Here is a 24,616-nt window from a genome sequence, read left to right as displayed (position 1 = left end):
GCTTTTTCAAAACAGCTATCTATTCGAATTAACCGGCTTTTGTGATTCAGGGGTTTTTGATTCGAACAAAATTCGTACTTTAGCGTAAAGAGCAAGGAATTGACTAGGGAGCGAACTCCCTAATATACATAATAAAAATATACGAACATAGAAATTCGTTACGTCAGAACAAAATTTTGAGAGAGCCATTTAGCCAAAAAAAAGGAAAATTAATATGCGAATTTCGTTTTAATTATTCATTTTTGTATTAATTATTCAATTTCGTTTTAATTATTCATAAATATAAAAAAAAACTTTACAGAAGACATATAAAAGAAATAAAAAGAGTCTGAAACAATCAAAACTTCAGAAATTAGATAAAAAAAAAGGAAAAACAAGTGGGCAGCACTCAAAATGCTCCGAACTATTATCCAAAAAATCTATAAAAAGATGTAAAAGAAATACAAACCCATGCTAGAGGATTAACACAGCCTAGGGACACTACGTGTAAGTCTTAAAAATAAAATTTGAAGCATTGGAAAACCCTTAAGAAGAATGTTTTCACATATGCAGGTAAAAAGTCAGCTAGTCTTGACGATAAATAATTCATCAGATAATTAACGGCCTCAAGCCCCTTGTCACCATCTTCTGAGTGTGCACACATGACTAGATGTTGAACATTCTCAATGAAAACTGACGGAAACTATAAAAAGAATAAAATTAATAAAATGCCATATTGAAAATTGGGCATTAGATTCGTATTTTTTGAAACATATCTTTTGGGGACGCTACATGGATGACGTAATTTCACTCTGGAACTATGGGAAAAATGAGCTCAAGGGTTTTTTAGATCACCTTAATACATACGAGAGAAATTTACAGTTTACTTTAGAAAACGAAATCGCAAATAAAATCCCATTCCTAGATGTGTTAGTTATTCGTAGCTTCGATAAACTCAATTTTACTATTTATAGAAAACCAACACAAAATAATAGATATTTGCATTTAAAATCAAACCACCCCCCACAAGTTAAAAGAGCAGTCGTAATATCCCTCGTCGATCGTGCCCTAAACATTTGTTCTGATTCCCACGTCACAGCAGAATTAAACTTTATCAAGGACATACTTTTTAGAAATGGGTATCCTATTTTATTTATTAATAGCGTAATAAACTGTAGACTGAAAACACATTCCCGTAAAATTAATGATAGTTTACCAAGTGAGATTTCTGACAAGCCCTTAAACATAATTTACCTCCCCTACATCCCAAAAATCACTACAAATCTTAAAAAAGTTTGCACCCAAAATAATCTGTATGCAGCATTCACAAATTATTTTAAAATCATAAATTTTTTAAATTCCGGTAAAGATAAAACCCCAGTCACTCGCCAAAGAGGGGTCTATCAAATACCATGCGATTGTGGCAATATTATATAGGTAGAACACACCAGAATTTAGAAAAACGCATACAACAGCATAAAGATGATATAGTCAAAGCTCTAAATTCTAATATTTCCGCTGTTTCATCTGATTCTGCATTAGGTAGCCATATTTTTGAAAATCCTAACCACAATATACTTTTTGATGAATCCGCCATTATTAGCAATGACCTAGGAATAAATATTTCCTTAAATAGGGACTTGGGGGAATGTACACTAAATGCTCTATACACAAATTTAATTAAAAATGATCCTACAAAATATTTTAAAAAACCAATAGACATTGACACAGAACCAGTCACAAAAAGACCTTTGAGGTTAGCTGCCAAAAAGGCTGGATTAGCAATAAGAACGTGTTTTTAAATTTTTTTTCTTTCATCTCATTGAATCGCCTTGTTTTACCTTACTTCTTATCAGTCCTGGTTGAACTTCACTGAAGTAAGGATGCTAGGACTGCTTTAAAATTTTTTAAATTTTTGGTTTTATTGGTCACATGTTTTTGTGAGTCTTTTTTCTTTTATTCTTTTATATATTTTTGTCTTGCTTAGGACGGTCTTTGAACAAAGGGCCGAAATATTCATTCAAATTATCGCCACTGTCTTGCAAAAAGATTTCCCTATTGTTCTTCGTGCTTTTGTTGTTTGTTATGGAAAGGCAGTGTGGTCTTCCTCGCTATTTTTTATTTGCCATATCTTGATAATGGCTCGAGGAATCGAGTTGAAACTGGTGGGAATTGTGGGGATCGGGGGTGGGGGGTATGAGAAAAGGAATTTAAAATTTTGATACAGGGGAAATATCAAATCAGGTGGAAAGACATTATGAGTTTCCAAATTACACAAATGGTATACCTACAGTTATGTCTGTGGAAGGAATTAGAATTTTCAGTTGGTGTTTCAGAGGAGGGGGGGGCAAGATGACTTGAAATCTGTGTTTGTTGGGATAAAAATGTTTTGTCTTTGATTTTCCAAAAAGTTTAAACCTTCTAAGTTGGTTGGGTTTGGGTATGACTCCTCTTCCTAGTAGATCTACTGACGAAAGGGATTTAGAGACCCCCCTTTCCTCAGCCTCTCACGTTTTTTAAAATCCTTCCCGTAGTTCGAAAATGCATAATTAGGACATTAGCTATGACTTCAAACTAAATTTGGTTAAGCTTACATTATTTTTTGTAGACATATCCTAATGACTAGAAGATTGTATCCTCACCTGCCCGCTGAGGCTGCATAGGCTCGGGCCCCCTGAGGGGCTTAGGATACTAGCTGTCCGTCTCAATAAGTACATTGTGTCCTTACTGTATTTTCTTGTAGATTTCCTAATGGCTAGAAAATAGCCCTAACCTCCCCGCCTTCCTACAAAGGTTAGATTGGGCCTGGACCCCAAAAAGGTGCAATTTTTGAATTACTTCTCGTTTATCTGCCATGTTCTGTTGAAATCTGACAAACCGTTAAATTATACGTCCCAATTACAAAAATATATACCCCTTTCCATTTCTAAAAAATATAGGATCCGCTATGGGTCTTAAAATGATATAAGACAGTAGCTCTCATTTTCCATCAAATTGTATTGAGGTCTCAGAACCTAATATGTTAGGTGTGTTGACAAGAATATAAGGACCCTCTTCCTCCCTTGGAGGTTGGATTACTTCCCAACATATTTGGTTGTGTTGTGACGTAATCTTCTGTTAGATGTACTGAATAACAAGAATTTAAGTATTTCCTTTTCCCCTACCCCTCAGAAGGGTCAGGTCGGACATGGACCCCCAAAACGCATTATTGGGACACTTGCTTAAACCATGTGATAGATGCTATTTTGGCAAAAATTTAGGCAGCCTCTAAAATCAGGTCCAGACCCAAAAAAAATACAATATTGAAATTAGCTCTCTTAATTTCTGACAGGTTTTGCTGAAACCTGATAACCTCTTATGGTAGATATCGCAGGGAAAAGAACTTAAGGACCCCCTTCCACCACCGCTCTTAGGTTTGTTCGAGAATTGACTTCGTACAATCCACAAATAGAACAATTACTCTTACTTCTTGAAATCCTAGATTCTGGAAGAAAAGTCTTCCCATTCCTATGAATCACGTTGCCCCTGGGTGTGTTTAAATGCAGTTCTAAGACCAAGTTTTACATGTGCATGTAGTTCTACATGCAAAATTTACAATGAAATCTCCGAATATTGAATCAAAATGAATATTTCACGAAGAAAAGAGAAAAATTAATTCTGAATTTCAATAGCGACATTTCCAGAATTATATCCCGAAAGTCTAGAATCTGCTTTGTTTCAATGTAAGCTTGTGACTCCCAATTCCAACTAAATTTGAAGGTTTGACGCTGTAGAAGAACCAGTTTAGCTAAATAAAATTAGTGGTTTATTAATTTTATGCCCGGGTCAAGTAACCTACTGTGTAGTCTTTTAATCTTACCTGAACTTTTGAAGCTTGTACAATGAGTTGGGGTATAGCTTGTCTTGGCAGGGTTTGATCTATGGGAGCTGCTTGATTTAATGACAACGGTTGTATCGCGCTTTGAAATTGCGGTGCCTGTTGTACTACTTCTTGGAGCTGTCGAATTATTTGCTGGGGCAGGAAAACTTGCCGAGAAGGTTGAGGTTGTCTAATTAGTTGCTGGGTCCGAAAAACTTGTTGAGATCGTTGAGGTTGGCGAATTATTTGTCGAGGCTGAAATTGGGTGGGTTGTAGCAGTAATTGCCTTCCTTGCAGAGCAATTGGTCTTTGGAATGACTGAGGTAAAAACTGCTGTCGGGGTGCTTGTTGCACAAATTGAATAGGACACTGAGCAGCTTGAGCGAATTGTCTGGGTTTAGCCTGAAGGAATTGTTGTGGAGCTTGAATGAACTGTCTTGGCTGAGCTCCTGCAAAACGTTGGGCAGGAATCTGAAATTATAAAAAGAACAGTTGAAGTATTTTCAATCTGAAGCTTTTCCTTGCTTTAGTGAGTCAAAGGAGGTTGCTCATCTATATAACAACAATGCATAAATGGAAGCCTCATTAATTTAAAAGGATTAAAAATTTTCTTTCTTGCTTAAGAGATGCAAAGAAACCAAATTACTTGTAGTTAGAAAAACCGGAAACGGGTTTTATGCCGCTGGTAAATTCGCTAACTCCCTTTATCCCTCCCCCCCCCAAAAAAAAAAAACTCATAATTTTTCATATAGCTTGTTGATTTTAAAAATTAGAGTAATACATATTTCCCCCTTACCGTGAAATCATTTGTGCCTGTTGGGTCTCATAAAGTAAAAATGAATGGGATATCATTGAAGCTGATGAGGCGGAACGCTTCAAATAACATTAGGAGAAGAAACGTGTACTGAACAACCATTTTCCGGCCGTCCAGAGCAGTGCCAAATTGGTCACGCAGAACTAAATTACATTCCCAGTGAAATATAGTTACGAACAATTGCAGTTTAACGTTACTAGGTGGCAAGTAAAATGAAGACAAATACCTCATTTGAGCAAGGTTAAATTAGCCAGGAAAAATTTTGTTGTTCTTTTATCGTCTTCTCCCTTACCGTGTCTCCGTTATATTTGGAAGTTGTATATATCTTCAAGTGCATGCTTTTTGGGGTTAAAGATTTAATTACATTTTGCTTTTACAAAGTACTATTCAAAATTATGATAAAGTTTATATTATGTATGAAACACAGAAAAGAAAGGATATAATAAATCAAATTTCCATTTATTATATCCTTTCTTCTCCTTGTTTCATACGCCATGTATAGCCAGTGTGGTCTTAGAATGCATTTAAGTTTATATCAATTGCGGCTATCAGTGAAAAGAAAAAAAGAAACTGAGAAGAACTCCAAAATGTACAGATTTAACGTAAAAGGCTTACTTTTCCATGGAAGAGGCTGAAATATTTCTTTATTAAAAGGGTCGCTTAAACATAAAAAAGGGTAAAAAACTAAGACATATAAAAATGTGCTGTAAGTGAGGATAGAGTGCCGGGGACTGATTCACGAAAATAGTGGGGGGACAAAATATATTTTTCAAAATCTAGGTTGAGTAAATTTGTCGACATTTACCAGTAAAAATACCAAAAAAAGGTATTTTTCAATGAAACTACAATAAAAACGTATTTTTCCAAAGCTAGAGAGGCAAATATTCGCCCCCTTATCCTATCTTCTAACTGGTGCCATGGATAAAATACCATATATTGATAAAAATGGGAAGAGTCCTAGTGAATGGAAAAAATCCGAAAAATGGTTTCTTTGACAATCAAGAGCTAACATGTTCGTAATAATTGTAGTAGTTTGGCCCGTTTCTACTAACCTCTACTCTGACCTATATTTGTATATGTTCTATCGAACATATCTCCTTCTTGACCTGGCACAACTTGGCTATAATGTTACTAAACCTGACCTAGGTTATCCCTTTAATACATCAATTAACTGACAGTGAATTAAGGTACAAAGCTACTAAATTATTAAAATAAATCTAGTAAAATAAATGAGTAGCCTATGTTATAATATAAAAGTTTTTGATCATTGTTAATATCAAAGATATGCATTAATTGGTTTCTTTGATTTCTTTGATCAAATTAGTCATTGTTTTTTTTTGTTTTTTTTTATGACGAAGTATAGGCATTAGTATCACAATCATTCCTGCCTTGAAGTCTATGGTAATTAGTAAATAATTCGAATATTGTTCCGCCATATATTATAAACACGTAAATTAACCGTCATTGAATCTCCATTTATGGTTAAGTGAATCAATCATGCAAAATTCTGTTGTTTGCAACCAGCCCAAAAGACGGAAGTGCAAATAGCTTCCTCCTCTTTGAAGGTCTTTGGCAACGTAGTACAAAATCTTGTTCACGAGTTTTAAAATTATTTTTATTAGTCTTCAAATTGTTCTATTTGAGAAATGTCATCACAAAAAAGCGCATATTTGCAGGGTTGTGATAGGCAGGGCTATGATAGGGTTGACAAAACTGGTATTAGTCCGTTGCATGAAGAAAATCTATATATACGTACATTTTAGTTGAAAGGCGAGGATGTTATATCATACCATGTTGAAATCACAACGATGCAAATAATCAATGTAGTGTGTAAGTGTAGGGACGGAAGTGGGGGACTAAGACCCCTCCTCACTCCAACGGCATGCATATACATATGTCGTACCTCATTTTCATTATGATCATTTATGGAATGGATCATCAGACCAAAACGTATCCAATAGTTCATGTCAGATTTCTATGCAATAGATTTCTGTGAATATATACCAAAACAAGGAATTATTTTTCAAAAAATTATTTTTGATAGTCGTTAGTAATGAAATAGTGATTGATTTTTTTTTTTTTAACAATAACACTAGGCTATTAGTCTAATAAAACTGTGGGTCGGCTTCTAACAAATTGCTACATAAATGATTCTTTTACTACCTGACTAAAAAGTATATGCTGATTCCGAATCTGAAGAGTGTCTCACTCTAACTCTCAAAAAGTTGAGTTTTTTAAGTTGAAGCCAAAAGCTGTTGTAGCTCAAGTTTAAGCAAGTTGCATAAACAGATCAATTGAAAAGCGAAAACAAACTGTTGTGGGGAATTGTTTTCCCAAGTCATACTGAAGCTCTTACACAAATGCTAAAAGTGTTGACCAGCATTTTTGATTCTCAGCCAAGCAAAATGAGTTCCCAAGTAAGAGTTCTAGTCTCCTTACGCAACAATTCAACTTCAAAACCGATTGCTTATTTTGTTCGGGTAGAATGGTTTTCAAGAATACTCTCAAAAAGTTGAGTTTTTTAAGTTGAAGCCAAAAGCTGTTGTAGCTCAAGTTTAAGCAAGATGCATAAACAGATCAATTGAAAAGCGAAAACAAACTGTTGTGGGGAATTGTTTTCCCAAGTCATACCGAAGCTCTTACACAAATGCAAAAAGTGTTGACCAGCATTTTTGTTTCTCAGCCAAGCAAAATGAGTTCCCAAGTAAGAGTTCTAGTCTCCTTACGCAACAATTCAACTTCAAAACCAATTGCTTATTTTGTTTGGGTAGAGTGGTTTTCAAGAATACTCGCAGGAAACACGTTTCGCGCTCGTACAACGGAGTTCGGTGAGACACTAGTGGCACTTTGTCAAAAACGGAATGGTCCCTATTCTGAGAAAGTTCAGGTTCGAATTCTAGTAGCAAATTTAGACGGCATGCAGCAGACGTTGTACACCATAAAAAATGTTACAGCGACTTTGAATTAGAAGCATCTGACAAAATGTTCTTTAAAGCGAATGATGACGAACAGTTGACAGTATGTGATTTGGTCAACACAACGAGTGAGTTTCTCGGTGACTCAGAAGAGCCTGTGTTTACACAAAGAAGTTTATCAAGCATAAGTTTAGTGTTGGAGTAGTGATTGCAGAGACCGACGGTGAGGCTAGTGCTGTTACATTAAGGCCCATGACTCATGCTCTATTGCAACACTTTGATGCACGGCCGAATGACATTGACGAAAACCAGAAGAAAATGAACATTATTAGCGCAGCTGCTGAGTTGCTGAAGGGCAAAATAAAATACATTATTCGAGACAGACACCAGATAAACTGCCACAGGCTCTGAAGTTCTTCCTCGACAAATTTTTACATAGGCAAAGATTTTAAACCTCAGTACGTGCTATGTGGTGGGGCTCCATCGTTTTCTGGGGAGAGCATAACACGTACGCGGTTATCTGCACCAAATGCGTCGACAATGGGACGTAGTTCAGTGTACCAGTCGCCAGCCGATGCTGAACTACTGATTGTGATGACTAAAGTCGAGTCGGCAGAGTGCCAACTCACTGTCTTAAGAGGAGAAGATACGGATATAATAGTCCTTTTATTGTACCACGCAAAGTGAGACTATAAACAATATTTTTCCATTCCGAGTCGAAGTCACAGAAAACTGGAAGTCGATTTGGGACATAGTGGCAGCCATTTGAAACTTGGTGACACCCTTTGCAACAAAATTATTTTCCTCTATTCCTTTTTCGAATACGATTCAACTGCTCAAATTTATGTTATAGGAAAGTCTATACCATTGAACCATGCGAAAAGAAGAAAAACTTCCTGGATATCGCTGGAGTATAACTGGATTCAGCTTCTAAAAAAGGCAAAATCAATAATGCTGGAGAAGGCCATGCTTATCATGTTTAAGACTGCTGAAAATAAAACAATTCTTGACAAGGTTTGCTGCAGTAAAATCCTGAAATTGGTTCTGGGAAGTATGTAGTGGCAAAACGCTCCCACCAACAATTAATGTTTGCAAGTATCATTCACTTCGAGCGTACTTCCATGTACAAGCGTGGGAAAAACTTGAGTTTCAACTTGATTCTTTGGATTTGGCTTGATTGGGCGACAAGGAGGATTATGACCTGTGTATTCAGATAGATAACCGGTACCCTTTTTCCTTTTCTCAGCATTCAACTATAATTGCAAGGGCATGATTTCGACGCTGCGGTGTTCTTGCAAAAAGCATGGTTTAAAATCAACCCAGGTTTGTGGTAATTGTAAAGGAACAAAATGTTTTAACTGGGAAAAAGGTGGTTGTTTCGATCGTTTTATATGAGAGGTTGAATTTAATATAATAATTACCAAGACTAACTATATATAAGCTTTCGCTCGCAGCGTAAATCTTAGCATTTATAACAAATTTAAATTAAATGTATAAAATATCATATTAATGTCACAATATGTTATTAAGTGACATTTATATAACGGTTGAGTACCCAACAATTACCAAAAGCACCCAGTGAGAACCTTTCTTCCTAAATAAGTATTGTGTTGTTTAAGTATATGTTATATTGTTTGTTGAGGTTTTTGTAAGGGAAGAATGGTTCAAATTGTATTATTATTTTTTTTTATTATTATTATTTTTTTTTTTTTTTTGATGGAAGCTTGAAGGGGTAATATAAAGTTTGGAATGTAACTGAAGCCACCGCCAAAGGATACTCCTAAGGAGGGGGTGCATCCTACAAGCAGGCCGTGCGTTTTATTTTGTTTTGTTTTTATTTGTGTTGTAGTACGCCCCGGAAAGTAACCTGTTGTATTTGATTGCCTTAATTCATTTTAGTTGGTAAAAAGGGAATTTTTTTTTTTCTTTTTTGAAAAAGGGAGTTTATAGTTAGGATGATGAAAATGTTATATTGGATTAATTAAGTTTTTTAAATTTCAGATATATAAAGGAGGAAAAATAGAGGAAGAGACGTTTTTTGGTGATAGTACTTGGTTGAAGTTTGTAATTTTGTTGAATTTATTTTTTTAATAGGAGAAAAATGAAGATGAGGGGTAAAAGGGAAAAAGGGGAAAAAAAAAGAAAATATATTATAAAAATACAAAGAATGACAATGAAGGCTAATACTCCTTATTAAAAATTTTTATCATGTTAAAGATTTATAGCAGCAGACTGTGTTTTCATCAATATTGTTTGAATACCCAATTTAAAAAATAAATGTCGTTTTTAAATTAGTGTAGGTGACATTAAAGTTTTGAAATTATTTGAAAAAGATTATTATTTCACCAAGGAGGTGGGATTAAAAAAAAAAAAAAAATTTTTGGCAAACAATTTAAATTATTTGAAACTCAAGCAAAAAAAAATGATTGTCATAATCAAAAAGTCATGAAATAGGACATATAAATGACAGACTGATCTAGAAAGCAATTTATATCAGCAGTAGGTAACTGTCAATAGCCAGTAATATAAAATTAAGAATATGGGAAGGTTTGTTAGTATTATTTAAAATTGAGAACTTATTAAAAAAATTGTAAACTAAAGAAATCCAGTTATTTCTGTATACAGGATGGAAAGTTTTGATGCAAATCTTGGAGGCTGGTGAATAGTCCTAAGAAACGTTTTTCAGGGCTTGAACAGTGAATTGATTCTCTACTTGGCAATAAAGGGCCCTGGGTTTAATTCCAGCTGCTACAAGGTTGAGCAACAGACTTGTTACTTATCCCTGCAAAAAAAAGACATAGCAACTGAAACATCAATTTGACATCCTATACGCCATCAATGATTCTGAAGGATCTTTAGCCTTTTATTCTTAATGAAAATACATTTAAAACTGAATTAAAAAACTGCTGTAATCGAATTGTAATTGCAAGAGAAAAATTATAGTAACAAATAGTTGAATTATATGAATTGAAATGGTGGGTTTAAATTGAATTGAACAATCCCTGTATCCCCTCAATAGCATATCCACAACTGTTAGTGCATATATACATTTAGCTCAAGAGTTCAATTTATGCTATACTGAATATTACATTTGACCAGTGCTTTTGAAACTTCAGTGTAGAGCAGGGATGTGGGAGGTCACCCCTCCTGTTTGTTTTAAGTTTGACTCCCCTTAGACAAATCTGCCAGCAATGCTTAGAATTTTTTTGTCTCAGAGGAAAATTTCAAAAGCTTCCAAAAACAAAGATGCAGTGTGTCAACCATCAGAATTATTCAGAGGTTTTGCCATGGTTTAATTGCAAGGAGTCTTACTTCTCCATATTGGTAGTTGAAGAGAACTAGTCAGATGAGAGTGGTTTTGCTGGAAATAACAGTTTTTGTTGAAACTGAGTTACAAACGCTATGTTGTATGAAAAAAAAAAATCTCTTTCAAATGGTCTAACTGACATTGCTGTAATACGTCAGCGCTCTATTTACAGCTGATTCTAAAATTCAAATGTCACAATTTTCAAACTTGTTTTTCTTGGAATTTTGGAGAAACAGATCTGGAAACGCTTACTTATGTAAAAGAAAAATTCCCTTTCGAATGGTCTAATTGACATTGCTGTAAGACATCAGCATTGTAGCTACAGCCGATTCTGAGATACAAATGTCAAAATTTTAAAACTCATTTTTCTCCAAATTTTATAAAAGCAGATCCAGCAAAACCACTCTCAGCAGACAAACTGTATTAATATTTTAATAAAAAAAAAACTTTCTTGGGATAGACAAGTTTCCAAAGAAATGCAAACTCACAAGCAAAGTTGAAAAAAAAAATGATGATGATGCAAAACAATTCAAAAATTTTAATTTAGCTTCATGATTAAGAAAAAGCATTAAATTTCTCCTGCTTAACAAATTTTGCCTCAGGACAATCTTAACAAGAATATTGCTAATGGAATCTTGTTGGTGACAAGAATTTTGAAAACACTAAGCAACTCAGTCACTGTTCAGTTACATTGAAAGAAAATTCATTTTTCACCATCCTTTCTTTTGAGTGTAAAGTAGGCTAATTATATAATTTTTCAGGTGCAAAAAGAAGAAGCACTCCAAACAGACATTTTTACCACAATTGCTTTGTTACAAACCAAGCACTGTCATTCAGAACTAGGCTACTCAATCTGTGAATAATATATTTTTTTAAAGAAGATATTCACAAGCATGTTAAATAATTATCCCCCCCCCCCAAAAAAAAGCAAACATACCATGTTTGATTGATTTTCAAAAGGACTGTAATTTTCCAGGCCATCTTGAGGTCCGACATTTGTAGATGTGGCTTGTCTCACTGAAGGGTCCTAGGATATAATGTCAAATTTAGTACTTTAAAAGCAACATGTCCATTAAAATAAGACCACCTTTAAGAGACCCCTGGGCTAAATACAAATCTACAGCCAGGCAATAAAGGATGAACTCTCCAATAAAAGAGTTTGCCCCCCCCCCCTATACAAACCTAAAAAAACATGTGAAAAAATACATAGGCTACTTATGAAGTGTGATTATAATGACAATTATTTATATTTTAAAAATGTGTTTGGCTAGTTAGGAAGTCTTCAAATAATAAGATGAAGAGGGAAGCACCCATCCAAAACAGAAATAACTCTGAAAATTTCCACAAAGAGGAGTAGAACTAACACACCCAAGTCTTCTAAAAGCCACAGCATCATTTCCACTTTACTGGAAACAAAATATATCTTAAACATTTCCTCTTTTGTAATGTTAATAAATCCAAAATTACTGAGATTTCACTGAATGAATGTCATTACATATTAAACAATTTGTCTGTCTTGATTATCTTTTTACTATTAATACTACCAAGATAAGTGAAGCTGTCCACCTGATCAATCTTTTCATTACCCAGCATCACCTTTTTATCTTCACTTATTCCTAGCATTAGTGACTTAGTCTTCTTAACATCAATTTTCAAACCTATCCTAGCACCCTGCACTTGCAAAAACTCTAAAATTCCATTCATTTTGCTCACACTTTCATCTAGGATGCTTAAATCCTCAGCATAATCTAAGTTCAGGAGAGTTTTTCCTCCCCATTGGATTCTGTGGTCTTCCATTGCCTTTCCTCTGCTCCTTAAGGCAAAGTCAATCACATTTATCCATAAAAAGGGGGATAGAACACAACCCTGTTTAACTCCTAATTTAATACAAAACCAACTGCTATCTTTATTTCCTATTTAGTTCATTTCATCATTTAATAGAAACATGCTCTACCTTTTCTAAAACTGCACTGTTCTTCTCTTATAACTTTGTCTACAGCATCTCTCAGTCTAAAAAGTATCATATTGCTAAGTAATTTGCTACCTACAGAGACCAGACTAATGCCTTGATAATTACCACACTCACTCTTATTAACTTTCTTAATACAGTGGTTTAATCAAGGGTTTCCTGAACTCTTTAGTTACCTGCCCTTTTTCAAAAATCATATTCATAATCTTCAGTAACTTATTCCTAACCTCAGCACCACCATATTTTAGTAACATATTTACTAAGTAGCTACACTATCAGCATTTGAAGCCATATTATTTTTTAATCCTTTTAGTACTGTCACTAATTCTCACAAAACAAATCTTCCTTCACATCCAAGGTATCACAAACTTTTCATTCTCCTCCATAGCTTTTCCTGCAACTCTATCTTGGTTTAACACATTCTCAAAATGTTCTTTTCATCTCTCTTTAAATCTTTCCTTATCAGTAATTTTGGCCCTGTTCTTATCTTTAACTGGGGCAAGTTCAGATTGACTACTCCTTCTCAATTTATTAACATGCCAGTGGAATATTTTACTATTAAACTAAAAAGCAAAAATTGACATGAGTAGGGCTGACAGTGCCCATGCCTTCTCATGACCAGAACCCAATATGAACATAATACTAGCTTTTATATTTTTAATTTTCTCTCTGGCAGAGTGGTATTAGTGCTCTCAAGAAGGAAACAATAGTCTATAATATTCTAGAAACTAGGCCTACTTTCAAAGTTTCTAAAATCTTTACTAGCCTAATATTGTTCCTTAAGGTAAACTAGTTAATTTTACCAAACCCCCACCCTAAGCCATTTGCTGTTAAATCAATTTGAAGAAAAGAGTTCCATTTAGAAAATTAGTTGTCTATAGGCCTATATAACTCAGGGCATTTATTTGCCATAGCACAGAAGAGATGTTGGGTAAAGCTTACTGGTTTGCTTCAAGGAATGAGACTAGTAAGTATTTTAGAATGTTTTAAAGTAGGCTAGCACTTAGAATTTTGTAGTGTGTCCTTCTAGTGAGTGCAAATGCAGCCCTAATACCAGTATGCCCAAAGCACCCAAGAACCCAAAACATTTACTTTAGCGCCCAAGAACCCATAGCGCCCATAGCTCCCAACTTGAAAGATAAATAAATGCACACCCAAGTATTAATTCATAAAATTAAGTATTTAGTTCTTCTTCTTCTTCTTCTTCAATTATAGGCTTCGGATGAATCCATTTAACCTTTTTCGTATTGTATGATTATGTCAGGGGTGTCCTGGGAAATCAAATATAGAGATTAGACTATTATTATTCAATAATAGGCTTTATACATCATTGATGAAACCACCTATATTTAGGCAGTTAAAGACAGCTTTGAACAATTCAGCATCATCAGTTGAAGAGTGTCTCCTTTGTGTTAGTTGGTCAATATTAGGGGTTAGCTTGAGGCGCTTGAATATAGCAAATAAAGTTAGCCATTCTTTTTTATGGTTGAGAGTTGCCACAGGGCAACCAAAAAGAACATGGTTGATGGTCTCATCATAGGTTTGACATAGGCGGCAAAGAGGGCTGATTACTGTTGGAATGGGTGTGTTTTGATAGAGATAAGTTTGGCTGTTAAGGCCAGTAGCATTTGATCGTATTCTGTGGTACATCTTTGAGTCTTTCCGGGATGTAAATGGAGAAAGGTTTGGTGGACATTGGTTTGTTAGATAAATTTTTAGGCGCCAATGGTTTACATCTCTTACTGGGATAGGTCTTCCAGAAATTATTTCATGCTGAAGGGCAGATTTAGCTATTTCATCTGCCTTGTGGTTCCCTTTTATACCCATGTGACTTGGGATGTACTGGAATTTTGTGGATATACCTTGTTTAAGTAGTTGGTTCAATAGTACAAGAGTGGTGGAGGTATCATTGTCTGGGTAGTCTGAATGTTCTGGTGATATTGAGGCAAGGGCTGATTTTGAGTCTGAATAAATTATAAGCGGGGTGTTTCTTGGGGGGTTTGGCATCTTCATAATGGTTTCCAATGCAATGTTGATGGCAGCTATTTCAGCTGTCATGATACTCACATCATTTTGGAGCCTTTCAGCAGCTGCTATACCTAAAGATGGGAAGTGGACTCCACAAGCAGTCCTGGAATCTGTTTTTGAGCCATCCACAAAAATTGGGAGGTGGTGGATATATCTCTGAGACTCTAATTCATGAAATAATGATTTTACATAGGCAAGGGAAAGGTCTGTTTTAATAGCTGGCGCAAACAAAAGGTTCACTTCTGGGTATGGGTTAGCCCAGGAAGGTATCCGGGGGTAAATTTGAAATAAAGAAGATGAAGGTATGGGGTAGGTCATTTGGGTGGTTGCAAATTCCCGTGCAAGGCCCCTAAAAGCTCCAGGGTTTCTTAGCCAGTCATGTAATCTATGGGAACTGTTACCTTCAATTTTTGTAAAGTAGCGGGCAAGTAGAATGTTTCTACGCATGGTAATAGAGGTGAGACCACTTTCACTGAGGAGGAAGTTGGTTTTGGTGTGATTCCTGAGGCCAAGTATAGCACGGATCATAGTATTCTGGACAGTCTCCAGACTGCATAGTAGGGTATTTGAGCATGAGCCATATACAATTAGTCCATAATCAATCTGATATCTAATATAAGTCTTATAGAAATTTATTAGAGTTTTTTCATGGCAACCCCAAGGCGTATTGAGTAGCCTTTGTAAGATACGCATTTTTCTGAGGCATTTTATTCTCACATTTTCAATGTGGAGCCTGAAAGTTAGTTTTTGATCTAGAGTGAGGCCAAGATATTTGATGTGTTGTTGCTCTTGGATGACAACACCATTTAGGGTTAGTAGGGCAGATTGGGGATTTTTCCTGTTATGAAACTGTACTATAGCTGATTTTGATGGGGTGGTGGGTATGCATGAATTGTTGGAGAAACATTCAAAGGCATAAAGCGACTTTTGTAACTTGGATTGGGCTAGTTCAAAATCATTTGAGGTAGACCATAGGACTATATCATCTGCAAACTGAATATTTGTTTGGGGTAGGTTGAGATCCCATAAATATAGTGAAAACAGGAGACAGCTGAGGACAGCACCTTTGGGAAGGCCTTTGGAGACAGACTTTTTGGAAGTGATGTAGGAATTTACTTGGAGAACAAAAGAGCGTTCGGATAGGTAACTTTTAAAGAAATTCACTATAGGTATTGGAAAACCCATTTTTGATAATTTTTGGAGTAGGACTGGATGTTGGATATTATCATATGCGTTTTGGAAGTCCAAGAAGGCTGCAACTAGGATTTGGTTGTCTTTCAGACACTCAGATATGGCATTGGTTAGGTGAACAAATGCATCAATGGAAGAATGATATTTCCTAAATGCTGTTTGGGTATGTGGGACGAGGTGGTTAGACTCAGCAAACCAATACAATCGGGAGTGAATTATCTTCTCATATAATTTTCCCAGAACTGGGGTATTCAGAATAGGTCTGAAGGACTTGTGGTCTTCTATGGGTTTATTTTGTTTTAATATGGGGATGATGAGTGATGTTTTCAAAGCAGATGGGAAGAAGGAGTTGCTCCAGGCATTGTTGAAGAGAGATAAGAGTACTTTTTTAAACTCTAGTGGAAGGTGTTGGAGTAAAGATGGATAGATCTGGTCGTGGCTGCAAGATGTTTTGGGTTTGATTGAATTGATTGCTTTATTAAGCTCAATAATTGTAAAATCTTGGAGTAGATACTGGGACCCAGGCAAGTCAAAATGGGGTGTTAATCTGATCTGAGGTGGATTATGAGAGGTGTTTTTGAATTTCTTCTCATAAAAATCTGCTAAAAATTTAGCCTTTTCTTCGTTGGTTTCCAGCTGCTGACCATTTAGAGTTAGCTGGTAATGGAAGGGGTTCTGTCTAGAGGATTTGCCACACATCTTGTCTAGGAATTTATGAATCTTTGACTCTTGCGTTTTGTGGGACACAGATAAGAGAAAGTTTTTGCAAGCCTCTTCTTTTGCAAGTTTGATTGTTCTCTTAAGTTTTGCCTCTGCCTGTAGCTTTGCAATATATTTTCCAGTGGATGGATTTCTCTTGAAGGATCTGATGGCATTCCTTTTATTGTGCCAAGCCTCTTGGCAAGAGGATGTCCACCATGGCTTAGGGGGTTTGTTATTTTTCAGTGTTTTAGGGCATTGGGACTGGGGTATGGTAAGTTTTGCAGCATCAAGAAGTAGTGATGTGAGGTTTTTGGAGAGTTGGTTTGGGTCAGTGGAGAGTGAAGAGTAGTCATGGTTTGAGAGAATGTGGGAGAAGTTTGGCCAGGCTGCTTTTTGCCACACATAGTGGGAAATGAAATGGTCAATGATGGCTGGGTCACCAATTTTTGTGCATATGGCAAAATGGTCACTTAGGAGGTTGTCTATTCTGTTGACAGTAGTTTTATTTATTAAACTTGATGAAACTAATTGGAGATAAATAGTTGAATAACTCCCACTTCTTTTGCTGAAGTAGGTATTTAGGTGTCTAGGATTCACTAGTACTATATCTGTAAAATTGGTGAGGAATTCCTCTATTTATTTTCTAGCATTATTTTGAGGTGAATAACCCCAGATAGAACTATGGGCATTGAAGTCCCCAACAACCACTAGATTTTAATTTGAGAAATTATTAGAAATAAAATTGAAAAAATCATGTCCACTGTTATTGCCATTTGGATTATATAAATTAATAACAGTGACCTCCATGTTTGCCAGCCACAACTTTACACCAATTGCATCAATGTCATGACTGAAATCAGGGAGGCTTATACCACAGAATTTGAGGTGTGATTGTACAAGGATGGCAACTCCACCTCCAATTCTATTGGAAGATCTGTCTTTTCTTAGGACATCATAACCAGGAATGTTTAGATTAACTGATGAGTTTAAATGGGTTTCTTGGAGGCATAGTATGTCTATGTTGTGTGAAGAAGTATACTTAAGAAGGTCAGTGATTTTATAGTCATTTAATGATCTCACATTCCATTGCAAAATTGAGGAGGATAGAGGTAACTGAGGGTTAGCCATTGATAGATAGATTTAGTTTATTGAGTATAGTTTATTGTGTATAGGCTGGGTCACCAATTTTTGTGCATATGGCGAAATGGTCACTTAGGAGGTTGTCTATTCTGTTGACAGTAGTTTTATTTATTAAACTTGATGAAACTAATTGAAGATCAATAGTTGAATAACTCCCACTTCTTTTGCTGAAGTAGGTATTTAGGTGTTTAGGATTCGCTAGTACTATATTGGTAAAAATTGTGAGGAATTCCTCTATGTATTTTACAGCATTATTTTTAGATAAAGAACCCCAGATAGAACTATGGGCATTGAAGTCCCCAACAACCACTAGATTTGAATTTGAGAAATTATTAGAAATAAAATTGAAAAAATCATGTCCACTGTTATTGCCATTTGGATTATATAAATTAATAACAGTAACCTCCATGTTTGCCAGCCACAACTTTACACCAATTGCATCAATGTCATGACGGAAATCAGGGAGGCTTATACCACAGAATTTGAGGTGTGATTGTACAAGGATGGCAACTCCACCACCAATTCTACTGGAAGATCTGTCTTTTCTTAGGACGTCATAACCAGGAATTTTTAGATTAACTGATGAGTTTAAATAGGTTTCTTGGAGGCATAGTATGTCTATGTTGTGTGAAGAAGTATACTTAAGAAGGTCAGTGATTTTATAGTCATTTAATGATCTCACATTCCATTGCAAAATTGAGGAGGATAGAGGTAACTGAGGGTTAGCCATTGATAGATAGATTTAGTTTATTGAGTATAGTTCTGAAATTTGTGTTGGCTGTGTCCTTAAGATTTTTTGGGAAGTAGGTATTAGCCATCTCTTCTAGAATTGAGGATTTTTGATCTTCTGTGAGGGATGTTCTGGAGGTTGAGTTGAAGTTGAATATGTAAAGGCATAAGTTTAGTTATTTTACCTTTGGTACAGCAAATTCTTCTTTCTTCTTTAAATAGCGATTTAAAAAAATATCCTAACTTAAGTTTGTAAATCACAGATGGTGCGGGTATACATAAAAGAATTCTAGTCACAAAGATTGGAGTCAGCAAATCAATGTGTCAGAAAAGGGAACTTGACAAAGAGAGATCATATCAAGTTACAAAAGGGGAAATTTGGCTTCTGTTGGCAAAACATATTTTGCAGAGACATATCAAGTTACAGGAGAGATCAACTTTGGTTTCTTTCTGGGCGTTCAGAAATATTTCAAATATATCATTAGGTTTGTGTTCTGATTAATTAAGAATGCTTGCATTACATGCATCAGGGCGTTGGCCTTGCTTCGACTTTTTATGCCCTATACAGTGCTTTTATGAAGTGAAAAACAATATCCCTTAGATTTGTCATAAAATGGAACGTGTGCCCCATTGCTACAGCTCTTTGTGACTTTCTTATTTAACAAAACCATTTTTTTTAGTGCCAAGGTCATAAAATTCTATCTTTAAGGCAAAAAATGAGAAAAAGGTTCCTATTCATCTCAAAACATGGAGTGCTATCTTCAGACCGATGAAAAATTTAAAATGAGCTGTCACTCACCACACTTCGGAGAAAAAACTCAATGAGTCAGTACAGAGGCGATTTTCAGGGGTTACACACTATTTTTGGGGATTAAACCATATCTGCTTGACTAGTACCTCATGTGAAAGCCCTTTTTTCTCTGATTAATAATAGATATGTCATACCATGTTTGAAAGTTTTGAAAGTCTAGAAAACCATTTAAAAGTGATTGAAAATATATATTTTTAATGACAGTTGGGGGTTGGCCTTGGGCTTATTGGGCCACATGCAGTGTTTTATTAAGTGATCGTGTCCCTAGTAAAAATAGGATGGGGCTCCTACAACAGGGTAGTCCTTGTAGCAGTAGAAGTAGTGTTATCAGTAGGTAGTAGTATTATCAGTAGTATTACCAGGAGGTAGGCCTACAGAGTGCCTTTTTGTTAGTTCAACATACCTGAAAGTTCCAATATAATGCTCAAAGTGGTTAACAAGGAATTTCTAATACGCCCTTTTGCAAAAGCATCTTAATGTAAGAAAATTGATCATTGCGAAAATTTTTTGCAATGTATATATATATATATATATATATATATATATATATATATATATATATATATATATATATATATATATATATATATATATATATATATATATATATATATATATATATATATATATATATATATATATATATATATATATATATATATATATATATATATATATTTATAGTAGATATTAAAGTTGTCTCTTCAAAAAGTACCAAATGTGTAGGATTTTCAAAGAAATGAAGGGCCTAGCTAGAATCAAAGTTGTCATTTTTATTTTCGAATCTCAGTGATTTTTCTATTGAGATTTTGTGTTCATGCAAACGTTCACCAAGTTGTTGATGGGTTCTACCTGTGTAAAATTTACCACATGAACACAGGACTCTGTAGACACTACCATGGGCGCCCATGAAGGTGGGTGCAAGGGAGGAGGGGGGGCGCCTGCCCCCCCCCTAGCCGTCTGACGGGGTCATTTATTTGTTTTAATTTAAAAAACTTTCCACAGAATACTTTTTCAAAGAAAAGTAAAGAGATCTATTAAGCCAAAAATGGGCAGAAATAAAGTCAAATAATCTTCCAAGCGTAAAACTACCACAAATCACTATCACCAATTAAATGAGACTCAAAACGAACAGAAATTATAATAAATTGCCAAGTCAACCTCAAAACGAGCAAAAATTAATATTACTACGGCTGACAACCCCCATGCCTTCTCAAGACCAGAACATAACTTAGGCTTTACCGAAAAAAAAAAGACCGTGGATTGTCAGTTGAATTTACCTATACTGATATTTATTCCTTAAAATAAACAATGGGTAAAAAAAAAGTGAGGAAAAAAAGTTTTTTACTTATTTAAGTAAAAAAGGTGAAAACATTTAAACATATTTTGTTTTCAGTAAAGCGCAAATTATGTTCTGGTCTTGAGAAGGCATGGGGGTTATCGGCCCTACTAATGTTAATTTCTGCACGTTTCGAGTTTGACTCGGCTATTTATTGTAACTTCTGTTACTTTTGAGTTTCATTTATTTATTGATAGTTGTTTAATAGAAAGGAGAAAGGACTTGTACAAGAATTATCTGAGTGATAGATCGTATGAAAACAAAAGAAATGTAAAGAAAGTGGAGAAAGCATTAAAATATGAACTAAAGAGGTGTGAAGTGGAGGCCATGGATAAAATTGCCGAGGATCTGGAAGATGCAGCTAGACGGCATAATAGTAAAATATTGTACTGGTACGTTAACAAATTGAGAGGTAGTAGTCAATCCAGACTTGGCCCAGTTAAAGATAGGAATGGGGTCACAATTAGCGATAAGGAAAAAACTAAAGAGAGATGGGCCGAACATTTTGAGAATTTGCTAAACCGAGATAGAGTTGCGGGAAAAGATATAGAGGAAAATGAAAAAGTTCGTGACATTTTGGATGTGAATAAAGATTTAATTTGTGAGGAAGAATTAGTGACAGTACTAAAAGAATTAAAACTAATAAGGCTCCAGGTGCAGATACTGTGGTAAACGAGTTTCTTAAATATGGTGGTTTTGAGGTTAGAAATAAGCTACTGAAGACTATGAGTATGATTTTCGAAAACGGGGAAGTACCTAAGGATTTTAGGAAAACCTTAATTAAACCCCTGTACAAGAAAGGTTATACAAGTGAGTGTGGTAATTATCGAGGCATTAGTCTGGTCTCTTTAGGTAGTAAATTACTTAGTAATATGATACTTCTTAGACTGAGAGATGCTGTAGACAAAGTTTTAAGAGAAGAGCAGTGCGGTTTTAGAAAAGGTAGAGGATGTGTCGACCAAATTTTCACTCTTAGGCTAATAATTGAGAAGTGCCTGAGTTTTAAAACATCTTTGGTCCTCAGTTTTATAGATTATGAGCAAGCGTTCGATTCTGTTGATAGAAGAGCTTTAGTAAAGTTTTTATCCTTGTTTGGTATACCAGACAAATACATTAAAGTGATTAGTGCTATGTACGAGAATAACATTGCTGCGGTTAAGGTAGGAAATGAGGTTAGTAGCTGGTTTTGTATTAAATCAGGAGATCAGCAGGGTTGTGTTTTATCTTCCATTGTATGGATTATTTTGATGGACTTTGTTTTAAGGAGCACAGGAAAGGCGATGGGAGACCACGGAATCAAATGGGGAGGAAAAAGTCTCCTTGACTAGGATTATGCTGATGATTTAAGCATCCTAGATGAAAATGTGAGCAAAATGCATGAAGTTTTAGAGGTTTTGCGAGTTCAGGGTGCTAGAATTGGTTTGAAAATTAATGTTAGGAAGACTAAGTCACTAAGTCTAGGAATAAGTGAAGATGAAAAGGTGACGTTGGGTAATGAAAAGATTGATCAGGTGGGCAGCTTCACTGAAATGGGAACTTCGTGGGCGGGTGCAAAAAGGGAGGCTTTGAATAGATTGGGGTGGAGGAGGAGCGTGCGTAGCTGTGTTGGCCTCAGGCGGCTTGGTGCTGTGGTGAGTTGTTAGTAGTAGTAGTAGTAGTAGATTTGTAGTAGTTTCACGCTTGAATGACTACTTGACTTTTTTTCTGCCCGTTTTTGGCTTCTGGAGCTCTTTCTATGAAAAGCTTGTTTTGTGGAAAAAGTTTTTTTAGTTGAATTTCTTTTCGTTTTTTATTAACAAAGTCATTATAGTCCTTCTATTGAATTCTAGGACGCCCCTGTACCAAACAGGTTTTTTCTGTTAGGTAAACAGGTCATCACACTCTTTGCCAAGGAATATACATGTTTTTTTTATTATGACATCGATTTTTTGTGTGTCAGTCGATTAGAGAAAGTTGGCGGACAGTTACAAGGGTCATTTGCATTAAATCCGTGGTCATTCATCTGTAAGTTGATTAGTAGGTTTTTTTTTTTTAAACTTGGCTAATAGGTTTTTAAAACTATTACTACGAACGTTACATGCAGTCCAGTTTTGAAACTAGGAGCGTGATTGTGTGTGATGCTATCAGACATGTGTCGTTTCATGGATTCATTAACATACGGACTAATTTTTTTTGAAAATGGTAATTAAGTATTTATTTTACGAGATTTGCGAATTTTTTTCGAAGAGGTATTATCGTACATGTCTTGCAATGTTTAAGAATGCCTCACGGGGAAATTAAAGAATGGGGTGCTTACATCAGATAATTAATAGATTTGACGATTACAAGAGACATTGCTAGAGTCAAATATATTTGGTGTTGGTGATATTATGACCCTCCAAGTCCCCTGGGGAAAGGGCTGCACAGTGTATCGGTATCGGACTTATTATTTTTGGGCTTATTGCTCTCGCTGTTATATATATATATTTTTAGTTGCTCTTATAAAAGATATTACTAACATATAGTTTAGTAATATAAATAAAACAATCCGAAAATACAACCCGCCACTAAAACGGCACTTATGATGCACTGTCTCAAGTGGAAAAGTTGGGGATAGAGGACTACAAGCACTTTTAGATTTATGTTTAATGGGTCATTCGAAAGCTAATTATCGTATCTCCGTGGTTTGAGTGAGTTGAGTTGAACGCGGGTTCAGTTACTTTCTTAGTCTGTGACAGGGGTTTGTGTGAAAGCGGGGCGCGGAGCTCGGTATGCCTGGTGTAGGGGGTTTCTTGGCTCCAGTTATTCAGGTCCCGGGGTGGGGCTGGGGTATGTGGTGTCTTGGCGCCCTGAGGACCGGTACCTTGGGGGGTCAGTTATTTTTTATGAAATTGCTAGTTTTCGCAAGAAAATAAATGGTCTTTTAGCAAAATTAGCCATAGCTACCTGAAACTCTGCATAAATAGAGATATTGCTAGAAAGTATTCAATACCTTAATTGAAAAGTAACGATAGAATGACATTGTGACTTGACCTAACTTTACCTCGCCGATGTGGTCTGTATAATACATAAGTAACGTTTGAAATGTATTGTCAATTTAAAAAGAAATGGCTGAAAAGTGTTTTGAGGGGGAGGGGTTGCATGGAGGGTTGAGTTGCACGAGGGTTAAGTTAAAAGGGATACCGGTGCACGGGGGTTTCGGCTATACAAGGGTTCAGTTACAAGGGGGATTCAGTTGCACGGGGGTTGAGTTAAATGGGAATTGAGTTCCACGAGAGTAGTGCTTTGTCGTGGTTTAGCCGTGAGGTCCCTTACCACAACCCCAAAGGGCTCCGATCCCCCCACCCCAACCCCGAAGGAGGAATTCAAATATTTTGTCTATGAAATAGAAGCTAACTCAATTTGCGAAAAGATATTCCATTTGAACAACTCTGATCTGATTGAATTGTCGCCGACACTGAGATTTAATCGCTGCTAAGCCTATTGTTATTGCGAAAGGGGATACTCAATTTACTTCTTAGTGTTAAATGACAGATTTCCAAATACGATCATTTTGAAAAGCAGACAAAAAAAATTGATTGGGTTACCAGGGTCATTTGCCTATTACAATGAGCTCTACCTGGCTTGGCAGATGATACATGTTTATTTTTTTATTTTTTTTTTTAACGATTATAACTTGATTTGTTATTAGGATTTGAATAAAAGGAAAACTCAGTTATTTGCTTACGTGTATAGAAATTCCCATGTTATTTGCTTGCTTGTATTTTGTGTTAAATAAGTAGTTTTTTGTATCTTTTAAAAGAGCTTTACAGGGTTTGAGAGACTCAGTTGCCTAATCTCGTGTGGTTTTTCTT

The 24,616-nt window shown here is 35.6% G+C and overlaps 1 protein-coding gene across 1 annotated transcript; it reads right to left on the bottom strand.

Annotated features, from left to right (window-relative positions):
* Positions 1-1,372: 1,372 nt before the first annotated feature.
* On the bottom strand, positions 1,373-11,987 carry LOC148951894 (uncharacterized). Its single transcript, XM_089088756.1, has 2 exons — positions 11,812-11,987; positions 1,373-4,309 (listed from the first exon to the last, which is right to left on the bottom strand). Exons 1-2 carry the CDS (start codon positions 11,812-11,814, stop codon positions 3,794-3,796), a joined length of 519 nt encoding a protein of 172 aa, XP_088944882.1. The 5' UTR covers positions 11,815-11,987; the 3' UTR covers positions 1,373-3,793.
* Positions 11,988-24,616: the final 12,629 nt, after the last annotated feature.

This window comes from Artemia sp. Qi Xiang Cuo, chromosome 5, assembly GCF_049724085.1.
Source record: "Artemia sp. Qi Xiang Cuo chromosome 5, ASM4972408v1, whole genome shotgun sequence".
Taxonomy (NCBI): Eukaryota; Metazoa; Arthropoda; class Branchiopoda; order Anostraca; family Artemiidae; genus Artemia; species Artemia sp. Qi Xiang Cuo.
Note: the sequence above shows the minus strand (reverse complement) of the source record. Positions and strands in the feature narration are given on the sequence as shown.